Here is a 12,606-nt window from a genome sequence, read left to right on the forward strand (position 1 = left end):
CAGAATAGAAAAATGGTGAATATGTGGAAGTAAAATATCAGATTTACATGTGTGTGTTAGTGACATTGATGTTTTCTTATTTCTGTTTCAGAAAGGGAATTTTCAGTTTTTCCATAATAAAATCTAAGCTCTAGGTATTGCCTCAGAAAATAGAGTTAACCAAATAGATTTCAACATGTTATATTAACCGTTTTGTATTGAATTAGTTGTCAGTCGACCTTAATGTATGTAATTTATGTATTTTTAAAATAAGATTATTTACAATCTTATACCTTAGTGACATTCAGAATCTTTTCTCTTACAGCCATTTCGTAGAGTGACGTTTTCTGTTGTGAGTCAGCCCCAGGACCCACATCAGGGGTCACTGCAGAGTTGCTATGACAGCGGGCTGGAGGAGTCAGAAACACCAAGCAGTAAGAGTTCATCAGGGCCAAGGCTGGGTGCCCTTCCACTCCCAGAGGACAACTATGAAAGGACCACGCCGGATGGCAGTGTTGGTGAGGCAGAGCATATGGAAAATGGTAGGGGCAAACACAACATCACACACATAATCACGCTAGTGAGCCGTAATAAGTAGACTTGCAAAGGTCAGTCTAAAACCAAAATAAAATAGCTGACACTAAACCTGGTTTATTTGAAATAATCAATATTTGCTAAAAGTACAGAAATGCCAAATAAAGGAACATAACTCTATAGATAAAATTCACCAAACTTGAACCATCATTTTAAAACAACCTGTCAGAAATGAACACATTTACAAATAAATCAGAGTAGTACCTGTTATGGAAAAGACTAAACTAGTCCATAATACCTAAACAATAGCCGCTAAGAAAGGTCTTGTGTGATTGTTTTCTTCTATTCATTTTTGTCATGCAACTATTTCTTCAATTGCAATCATCCAGTCTTGGTAAAAGGAAATGACAGTAAACACACCTTGCTGGATTCTTTCTTCTCCTAAGTATTTAGAAAAATATTTTCAAACCTCTCCTTTTCAAGTGATAACTGAAATGGAGTCAAAGAAGGAGAACAGTATTACCTTATTCTCCAAAATATATTGTAAATGCTATTAGAACTCCCCTCTTATTTAATTATAAGTTTTTTCTCATTTTTGTGCAAGGGAAAGGGAGGAAAGAAGATTATAGCACTCTATATTCTTATCCTGTTGTGAGATGGTTCTCATATTATCACAATTGGCCTTACGTACACTTTCCTTTAAGTTACACTTTCCTATAGGTTAGATAGCAAGTAGTGCTTATGAAACTTTTCACATTTGTTTATGTTACCAGAGACAATTAGGTGATTTATATTTTGGATTTCAGGTTATAAGTAGATGCCTGAAGAATAAATTTGTGTCAAATAATGGAATGGTAAAGTTCTTGCTAACTTTATTATTTCATATATAAAAATAGATTTGGTTATATGCAGGGAAAGGAAGGGGAATCACACACATTTTTATTTCTAGTGAAACCTTGAAGAGAATTTTGTCTTTCACCATTCCATCCCCCAAGTGAAGTAAGACACTCTAAATTTTTGTTATATGCCAGTTTCTTTAGTGATTATATGCAAATAGAATATATTAGAGCAGGAGAAAGTCTGATTTGTTTTTCTGGACATTTACCTATGAATATTAAAACCCAACATTAGAGAATAATACATTGTAAATGACCTTCAGTGAAATTATTGTTAAATTAAATCATGTTAAATAATTAGTTTTCCACACTGTTATCTGGTTGAGCAGATATGATATTAAACAGGGTCTGATGATTGACAACCTTCTTGATTAATTAGCCAGAGATTAAATGCATTTTGCCTTATGGCTATAAAGTCATGCTTACCTGTGTGTATGGCAGTGTGTGCTTATGTGGATGGGAGTTTGATATGGTTTTTAAGAATTCACATTTTTTTTTAGTATTTTTTAAAATAAGCATAAAATTTTTGGTATGAATTGCAATGCAGATGAATGTATATTTAAGGCAAATAGGTTTAAAATGCTTTGCATGAAAGTGAAGGAAGGCAGGATTAATTTACTTTAAGGGCATTAGTATATCTGCATTACCTTTTGATGATATCATGTAATTTTATTTGTGTTTTAAAAAGTACTTGTCTCACTATAAACAACATAAAGTACAATTAAATCTTTATTTTTTGGGTGTCAACTATCATTGGCATTATAATCATGTTTTAATGTTATTTCTGTTTTTTGAGTTTGAGGATTCAGTGCCATTAAAATAAGAAAGAAATAATTAATAATAAACATAATTATATAAGACAAACACATAGCAGTTACTTTTTAGGAAACATACATGTCATGGAAAACATAACTGGTGAGCTTGTTGAGAGGCTAGAAAGTTTACTAAGAAACATTTCCCAAGGAAGACTTTTAGTTATTTTTTATAACTATGTTTTCAGTCTTGTCAACGGCCAAGGAACACAATAATGTAACTGAGTTTTCCTGATTTTATGTGACTGACACTTGAAATTCAGTGTTTGTGTAACCATTTGTCATCTGCTAGCTGTGATTCACGTTAGCCCTGATCTATAGGTAATGACACAGGAGATTGTGATTCACTTTGGGTGATCCAAATGTAGCAGTTGACATTTGAGTTAAGAGTTTTTTTGGGTTCAGGTTTTCAGACTATTGTCTAGCAGTAAAGTGCAATTGTATGCTTGAATTCTGGTAGTTTCATCTTCAATATTGATGGAGCATTCTGGCATAAATAGAATTGGAGTTGCAACCTGTCTAATATTCATTTGTCACATTTAATTGGAATCCAGGTAATCTGCAGTGTTTTGCTTGGTTAGGTTTTAATCAGGATTTGTATTGGATTTTCCATGAAAATGCCATTTTGGATGCTGCCCTATTTCCTAATTATTATTACCTCAAACATTTTTCTTGAATTTTAACCTATGTGAAACAATGCAGTTATAACTCAATTTTTTGGATTAACTTTCCTTGTAAAATTTAGAAGATAAATTCCAGTGCAATAATTTTATAATATTCCATTGTGATGATGCAAACTGGGTATAAATTGAGACAACTAATGATAAAAATAAATTGTCACAGATGCTGTAGTAAGGAAATAACCAAAATACAAGAAAATTTAATTACATAGGCAGTGAAATGCACTTACGTTTTACAAAAGCTTTTATTTCTGCCTTCTATACTTTAGCATAGTAAAATTTTATTAAGAGCTTATAGGTTAATTCTCTTTATAACAAGTTTTACCCTATATTTCAACCCACGTTAGTGCCAAATTATAAAAGAGGTTTTATTTTCTTATTAGCTTAGGTGAAAGAATACGGTGTAAGAATAATTTCTTGAAACTAGAATCTATTAATTAATGTGAGACCCACTATTCTGATCATTTCAAATCTGGGGTACTTATATCCCATGGGTCTCTGGAAAGGAACAATGAAAATTATACATTAAAAATACTTTTTAAAAAACCCTCATGAATTATGCATTTATTAATGAAAAAATCACTAACATTTTTTCCTTTAATTAATATCAATAGTATGTTTACTTCAAGTTGATCCTTTGATAAAATTGGGGAAATTGGTTATTTGTTATTTTATTAAAATACATTTAATGGGATTACATATTTTAAAATATGGAGTACATGGTGGGAAGTTAAGTAATGATAAAATACTTTATCATTAATGATATTTTAATGATAAAATAAATTAAAAATTTAAATGAAAACCAAATATTAGGCTTAAAAGCACCACCACATTAAGGGTAACCATTGACTATGCAAGAGCTTGTCCTTGTCTTAACTATGCAGCAGGCTTCAGAGTCTGTCTTGGAATGGTGTTTATGAGTTTCTTTAGGTCTATTGTAAGTTTTTATTTTGACCCCTGCCTTCATGCCATGGTCTACTTATTCTTCCAGAAGTCCCCCTGAATCATATTTGCAGAGCTAATTTGTTTTACTGTGTATCACTTGATCATATAATATGTTTAACAACTCAAATATGGAAAACACCCCACTTGACCTCTAATCCCAATTTTCGTTTAGGATTGGGTAGGTCACTTACTCCTTTTGGGTCTGTTTCTATCATCTATAAGGCAATTAACTAAATTAACTTGAAAACCATATGTGATTCTTTTCTCACATCCAGTTTTTCTTACAAAGTTTCTTCTCCTGAATAGAAAGAGAACTTTGGGTCTCTTAGTGAGATGGTGAGTGAATTTGATAATATGCAGTAATATGGACAAAGCAGAAGTAATTCTAGGGCCTTCTACACAACTTATATAACACACGTGCATTCTAATAGTAGATAATGAATGTATTACATAAATCAAAGAAATGAGTCGGGTCAAAGGGTGTGATTTCTGGCCAGGTAGGTGGAAAGGTTGGTCCAATAGCACGTCAGTATGGGAGACAGTTTTGGAGCCTCCCCAAATTACACTGTGCAAGAGAGGCATTTTTAGGTTTGATCTGGCTTTCGGTACAGTGCCCTCAAAACCATTAATTATGACTAAGTTATCTCACAATTGAATAAGCACATTTACTTTCTTACCTCACAGCATAAAATTTGGTCAGATAAGAGCGAACAAAAGGTACAAAACAGTATGTATTTTTCCTCTAGGTAAACTTACAAATAGTATAACATAGAAATAAATTAAAATAAGAAAATAGGAGTTGATCCATAAGGCAGGTTTAAAAAATGTTAAATGGTGAGTTAAATGGTGAGAAATTTGGCCATTTTAACTGCCTAATTAATTTTATGCTTTTGATTTTCTCAGACATTTAAAATATAATTTTGATTTTTATATGCTAATATTTTTCAATTTCACACTTACAAACTTTCTTACTTCTTCAAACCTATGTAAACTAGGCTTAACTGTTTTATTCATTCCCCTCACTACACATGCTTTAGTGTTTAGAGCACATTGTTCTTGAGGGTTGAAACATGGTGCATTCCGCTGGGAAGTCTTTTCGTATCTGCCATGGACTTTCACATTGCTTTCAGAAGTAAATAACAGTATATTTGAAATATCATTTGGAAATGAAACATCATTTTTATATGACCAAGGGTAATTAGAAAAGACACTAAACTCATATCCTTGTGTGGGATAAAGGACCCTCTACTTTCTGCTTTTCTTTTACATACCCAATTTTCAGTAGTCATCTGTAAGGTACTATCATCTGGTTCTCGTTGGTTTCTGCTGTTTTCATTTAGATTGAATTAACAACACTGTCTCTTCCAGCTTTCCAAAGATGCTCATATACTTGTTAATGGCATACTCATAATACCCCAAAACAAATGCCCTGCAAATTTTTGTCTGTAGGAAGAGACATATACCTTAGAAAGAGTCATTTTCATGGTTCTGCATTTCACTGTGACTAGTTACCAGTGTCTGACTGCATTTTTTTACTTTTCTAGCCATCTGTAAAATGGCTCTGTACCTCCCAAGTATCCCCAAGTCCACACCCCCCCAAAAAAATTCTGGAGGGCCTTATTTACTCCTACTTCTTCATAGTGTTTATGGATAGTGATAATAGAGATTATCTCTAAGCAGAGTCTCAACTAATCAAGATGTGTGCTACAGCAGTTTTTTAGCTTTCCAGTAAAATGAGCAGCACAATCTAAAAGAATCTAAAGAAGACATTGTCCTGTAGAAGAAGAGGTAATGTAGTAGACAGAATGTACTGGCTTAAGAAACAGGCTTGAAATCTAAGGACATCGGGTTAGATTCTGATTTCTCCTCTTACTAACAGTGTAATTTTCTGACTTCTCTTAGCCCCACTTAATAATAAATTGTAGGATTGTGGAAGACACTAAGTGAGATAATAGCACGTAATAATTTATAAATAAATAGTAAAAGAGTAGCAATAAGTTTACTATATTAGTTGATGATAAAATTATTTACTACTATTATTTAAATAGTAATAATAAAATAATTGTGATTATTGTTAACTCTAGGTAGATTTGACATGACACGATGGAGTAATCATGAAAACATCATAAAATGTTTAGTTTCACAAAGATAGCATTCTAAAATGACTGGTAAGAATGATATTCTCACCTTGAATACTTCCCAGTCAATTTCTCATTTTTGTGGGATACCAAGGGGTGATACCCAGTGACATTTAAACATATCAAGGAGCTAAAAAGAGGGGAAAGAAAGATTCTATCCTGAGGTATCAAATCAACCCAACTCTTTCTGCGCTCTGTCATTTAAGGTGAGGAGAAGTCATTATCTCCCTGTATTCTCTTCTCTCTTTTTTAATGTTTTTACATTTTATACCCAGTTTTCCAGTTGAATGCATTATTCTTCAGGTGTATATTTCCCTTTGAACTGCCGCAAAGTATTCACACTGACAGAGAAAACGAGTTGAAAAAAGTGTCCTATTAGTATGCTACCGAACTCTCAGCCCTTTCTTTTTAATCTCAATATTAATAATTAACACTGATAAAATGTGTGGCCATATTATCCTTTTTATTCTAATTTAGTCCTTTAAAACTAGATCACTCTGCTGAACCCTTACGACATTTGAGGAGGGAATGAGCTCTCATCAAATCTCAAAGTGACTTTGGAGGTCAGTTAGGGGGTTTGTTGCCTCCAGACTCTCAAAGCATTTGCTTATCTGAATTTCAGCACACTTATTAGATAATGAATTCTATGTTAAGTCCCCTATTTAGTCAAGGTATTATCCCCATACTTGCATTCTTCTTTGCTTATATATTGTATATACTTTTGTTTTTCCTCTGATTTTGTTCTAGAGTTATATATAAAAAACTTGATGTTGCTGAAATATGATAACACTCAAGCATCTTCTGTGTGATTTAAGGAACTCTGGAACTAACTTAAAGTGTAGTTAGCACTCAACCTCAGAGGTTAGCCCACTTATTGAGAAACTGATTCATCTCAGTATTCCTCTTTTAGGTTAAAACACTCACGGTTGTTACTTTTCCTATTGCAGTTTTTTTTTGTAAGAAAAACATTCTCTTAAGTAAAGCAAAACAGAGTAATATCCTCCCTGTCCCTTGTTTAATGGGGTAATTATATAGTGACAAAACTATGATTATTCATTTTGATTCAACAAGCATGTGTGGAAAATAAAACTTGGCCAAGGCTTTCTGAGGAAGTAGAAGTGAACGAGAAAGAGTCTCTGCCTTCATGGTGGAAGTCCTTAGGTTAGGAAGATACAACCTTGATTTCAGTAACTTCACTATAATATGAAAAGGAGAAAGCTCACCAGAGAAGTTCAGAGTGGTATGAAGCACAGAGAATGGAGAGGAAGATTATTCAGATGAAACAATTATAAATGTACTTACTGAAATCTTTCAATTTTATAAATAATAGCTTGGGCTGGAAGAAGGCCTTGAAATGTTATCTGAATCATAGCCTCTCTTTTTACCTACCCATCTTCTACATGATTTAAAAATAAGTACTATATTGGCCTGGAAGCTTAATGTCAAGCTAAATGAAGTTAAATTATTTGTTTGTTTTACTTTTCTAATCAAGTTATTTCTTTTGTTTTTCTTGGCGCTAAACATAATTAGTTCCAAAACTCCAGAATTTATCATTGATAAAATTGTCAGCATATGGTAAATCCAGGTCTCATCTACAGAACAGATTATTTTTATGTCTCTTTTCCCTCCCTGCTCATAAATATGGACAATTACTAAAAATACGTGTACTTTAAATAAGCCTTTTCAAACTTAATAAGAGCCTGTAAATAATTTTTTTTAAGTTCTTCTGATTTCTTTTCAGAAGACAAATTGTATTACTCAAATCAGGTGATTAGATTGGAGTAGATTGGATTAGATTAGGTTTATTTTTTGAAAAACCAATTCATTCCTTTTGTTGTGGTTGCAAATTGTTTTTGTAATTGTTATCTCAAGATTCGAGTTAAATATTTGGGTATTTGTCTTTATGTCACATTCCCTTTCTATTTGAAATATAGACAACAGGTTGCCTTATTTTTAAATCTTGTTTCTGATAAATTTTACTTAATTTATGCAGGGGTATATTTTTTTGACATCAATCTCATTATCTTGTATGCCTTCTCATTACTGTACAGAAAGTGTAAGTTTATTACAAAATGAAAAAAATATTTGAAACACATGCAAATTTAAATGCCTCCTTTAAAACAGATTTTCAGCTGCTAAAATGTGATAGTCACAAAGGAAACTAAGTTTTGATACTGTATATTTAAAAGAAATCTGCAATGAGTGCTATAAAATATTTTGGTAATAAAAAGATAGAACAGCATCCTATTGTTTAAAAATAATCTACTCATTCATTTCTATTGCAAAATGTATCTTCTATGATTTTATTTCTGCTCTGAAATGCTTAACATTTCCAACGATGAGGTCATTGGGGGACCCACATATGATCTGAGAGTGGTGTGCTACTCTGAGGTTGCATTCCTGTGAACCATAGTTCCCTATACTGAATTGTGCACATTGTTTCTTTTCAGTATAAGGTTTCATTTCACCAACCCAGCATTTGTAGCAAAAGGTCATCACAGCCATAGATGAAATTTTATACAATGAACAGGGAATTTGGAGTATTATGAGAATTCATGAAGTTCAATAACCATTTGTTGAGCATTTACTCTATGCAAATTCCCACGAAGGATCCAAAGGTGAATGAGACATTCTCTCTGCCTTCTAAGTGTTAGATATTGTGATGGAGAGTGACATGTACAGAATTAGATGTTTAAAAGTAAAGGCATGAGAGGCTCTAGGTTTAGAGACTAAAGGTTACTAGAACCAGAATAGGATATGAGTTGGGCATGTGAAAAACCGTAGCCAAACTTTGAAGGATGCGTGACTAGGATTTGATAAGCAGAAAAATGGATAATGTTATAGAGAATAGTGAGTGATACCAAGAATACCAATGGTGGGAAGACAGAGGTGCTATTTGCCAACTTGGGAAAAATGGAAGGAATAGCATCCTTCCAGGAGAACGAACCTGATTAAAACATGTCAGATTTAGGGTACCTTTGAAAAATTCAGGTGATATCTAGCAGGCTATTACATTAGAAACTTGGGAGTAGAAATAAATAGCAGAAATACAGTGTTAGGAGCCATTGGCACCATGATGATTATGAAACTTGGAGAATAGATGTGACCATCAATTAAACATATGACACTAGAGAAGAGAGAGATTGTACCCAACACAGAATCTGAAAAAAATACTGAAATATAAGAGAATAATGAAATAAGCTTCAGAGAAGGATATTTTAAAATAAAAAAGCAAAACCAAAGGAAGCATGGCAGGCTAAGGAGAAATTTAGAATTAGGGTTATACCTAGATGTTCAAAAAAATTGTTGAATTTAGCTGTATGGACTCTGTTGCCAACAGAGATTCAACAGAAGTGAGACAATCGAGAAAGACAATTGAGAAAGCAGAAGACCAGGAGATATAATGTAAGAACACACTTGAAAATTTTTCCCAAGGTCAGCAAGTCCACTATAATATCATTGTCAGAGGCAGGGGCATGGTTGCACCCCTTGACATCAATCTTAATAAATTTCTAACCAACTTATACTTTATGTTATGTTCAGGATTTTTTGTTGCTCTTTCTACAAAATTTTCTGAAAGTACAACAGAGTCTGAAATTTCTGTATAATAGCTTTTGCTATCTTTCCTTGAGATATAATAATTACTCTTTTAAGTGAGTTTTGGCCTCTCATGTAACTTCTATGTTTTATTTTATAGTAGGTCATCATTCATCCATCTCACTGACTTGGAATTAAAATAGTATGTGACTAATTGCATTTTTGGCAAGATCCAATAATTGATATCAAACAATTTTAGTTATCATCAAACACTTTAATTTTGTGATTATAAGATTCCTGACACTGTAATAGTGCTATCAATTGTTAGTAAAGTATGCAATTAGATATGCTTCAAAACAGAAAACAATGAAATAGAATTTGCAAGATAAATAAATTCAAATTGTAAAGGACTATCCAGTTACAGTCACAGAAATGCAAGGTCAAAGATGCTTACCACAGCTCATGCACCATGCAAGGGAAGCAATGCCTCCAAATGTGTTATGTGAGGAGACTTACTAATGATGATTTGCCAGGCAGATGTCACTTTTGATGTTGTTTTTATCTAAGAAAGGACAACTATCAATGTCACATAAATGTATTCTCCTTTCTCTGTATTCATTGTTGCTTAGTAGGAATTATAAGTAGGTATTACATTGATAAAACTAGTCTTCCAGCCCAAGATAATCTAAATAATTGCTACATAATAATTTCCAAACAAAACTTCAACTCCTATTTAATCATGCATATGTTTATTTGGTTCATCAAAAACCTCTAGAAATGTGCATCCTTTTCAGTTACTGAGTGACCTCTATGCGGTACCTGAAAATTTTTTTCTAGATCCAAATATCAGTTTCATCAGTGTGCAGAACTGTACAGAGCCAAAACAAATTCTAAACATTATTATAAGACCTTGGTGTTAAACTGGAATATTAGTTTACTACATTTTGAACAGGAGAATATCCTATTCCAGAAATAGGAAAGTCCCTGCTTCTTCTCCAAGGCAATATTCTTTATCTCTAAGAAGACCCAAGGAAAATCAGTGTACCTCTTAAAAGATTGCCTGGCGAGGATGAAATCAGAAGAGGAACTCTTCATCCAGACCCAGTGAGGCGGATAAGGTCTGCTGTAACACGTCTACCGTTGGCCGAGATCCTCTCCTGAAAACAGATTGCTTTGGCGCCCTAGATTCAGGGACTCTTTTAGTACTAGGCAGCAGCTGCAATTCTGTGTCTCTAACCCATGTTTGTTGTTTTTGTTGTTGTTGTTTGTTTGTTTTCTCTTCTCTTTAAGGTTATCTCTTAAGGAAAAAAATTTTTTTTAAATATGTAAATGATTTTCTCAATATCAGCTTTAGGCATGATTAAATGGCTAGACTTTGTTTCCCTCCTTGCTTCTGGTCCATTCTGTAAGATGTCTCTGCATTATCTAAACATTCAATTAATTATCCATGAATTTCATTGTTTACAGGGCTACTCTTAAGTAATGCCTGACTCTCAAAATACTGTGTCAATCAGAAACATCTAGACTGATAGGTAATTTTCAAAATCATTATTTATATAGTCATAATTTCTCAGATAATATTCACCTAAAATAAACTCATTTTTCAATTATACAAGTATTTGAGAAAACTGAATTTAGGGCCCAATCCTTATTCTTTCCCTTCACTTTGGTTGAGGCAATGTTAATCATACATCATCTTTAAACAGGTGATTGGAAAGCAACATGTGCACACAGAACCATATTTTATCTGAGTTTTTTTTTTTTCCCCTTAAGCTTACTGCCCTTTATTTAGTGTGATCAATTGTATTCAGCCTTCACTAGTTCTTTGAGAATTCAATTTTAAGAGTCACTTTTAGTTTCCTGGACAACATTGGTTCGTCTCTTTTTCCCAGAATTAATGAAGATCTAAAATCTAATTCTTGCCTATTTCAGCCCCAGACTGTTTTTATCCTCTTTTGTGAAATCAAACCTACATGCTTTTCCTTTGCAGCTTATGTCTGAGTATTATCTATGTCCCCAGAATGAAGTAGCTATTAAATTAGTTCTATCAATTGTCCATGGGTTTAGAGGTCCCCATGTGTGTTTTTAAGTAACCACATTTTATTTCAGGGCACAAAGTACAAGACTTCTGACTTGATTACTTAGCCTCTGGTCTTTATGTTTTAGTTTTTGAAAATAGCAGGGAAAATGCATTACTCTTCTTTACCCTAATGAAAAGTTCTGAGCTCCTCTGACAGTCATTTCATTTCTGAAGGAGGATTAAAGGAACGTCCCCCAGATTGACTCTGAGATTTTATTTTTTTTTCTTTATTTTATCCTTCTAATAATCTTGCTCCTTTCCCTCTCCAAACCTCACCATCCCATGCACATTTTCTCCCTTCTAATACCTTATCTAGGTCATTTTGAGGATCAAGTAATTCATTTTCTCTACCAAAAGTCATTTTGTTTGAGTCATTTCATACTGTCAAGTTTCTATACTCTTTTGCGGATACTTTTTGGAATAGTCTGTTCTATAATTTTTCAGTTTTAAAAAGTCCTTCTTAAACCTAACTTAATTCTGCTGTGTTATGGTATATAATACAATATGTACATTTGCAAGGAATTGATACCAGAAGTTTGGGTCCTAGTTCAACCTCCATCACATTTTCAAGAAGGGAACCTAGATCAGTTCACATAATATCTCACTCCCTTATAAAATGAAGACAATAATTATAATAATTATTGCCCTTTCTTAAAGAGTTATCGTGCAGTTATACATGAACATATATTTTTAGGTAGTTAGCATTTAATAAAATTCTATCAGATAACTACTTTGCTATGCTAATTTTTTTTAAGATACCTTAAAATTTTTTTCTGGTTCTGTAGTTCTTTTTTTTTTTCCAGATTAAATCGGACCCACGATGTTTATGATATTTTTAAATGCATAATTGTTTTCTTGCTTACAAAAGTGTTCACTGGCCTCGCATATATTTTGCCATTAATGTAAGTTGTTTCCTGGCCCTTTTTGAATTCCTTATCAGTTTCCAAGGCTAAGAACACATGGCTCTCTACCCACTGTGAACAAGTGCCAGTGTTTATAGCAAAT

General features: G+C 33.0%; 1 protein-coding gene across 3 annotated transcripts in view; it reads left to right on the plus strand.

Moving 5' to 3' along the window:
• Positions 1–12,606, plus strand: part of PCDH7 (protocadherin 7) — a gene marked incomplete at its 3' end in the record, with an annotated part of 405,888 nt that overhangs the window by 189,461 nt on the left and 203,821 nt on the right. For 2 of the 3 annotated variants that reach the window (XM_082838601.1, XM_082838603.1), the window contains exon 2: positions 305–521. In XM_082838601.1, the coding sequence (XP_082694727.1) occupies positions 305–521 (217 nt within the window). The remainder of the gene's footprint in view (positions 1–304; positions 522–12,606) is intronic. The other variant, XM_082838602.1, reaches the window with a different exon arrangement.

The sequence above is a fragment of the Leucopleurus acutus genome (assembly GCF_964270905.1).
Source record: "Leucopleurus acutus genome assembly, chromosome: 4".
NCBI lineage: Eukaryota > Metazoa > Chordata > Mammalia > Artiodactyla > Delphinidae > Leucopleurus > Leucopleurus acutus.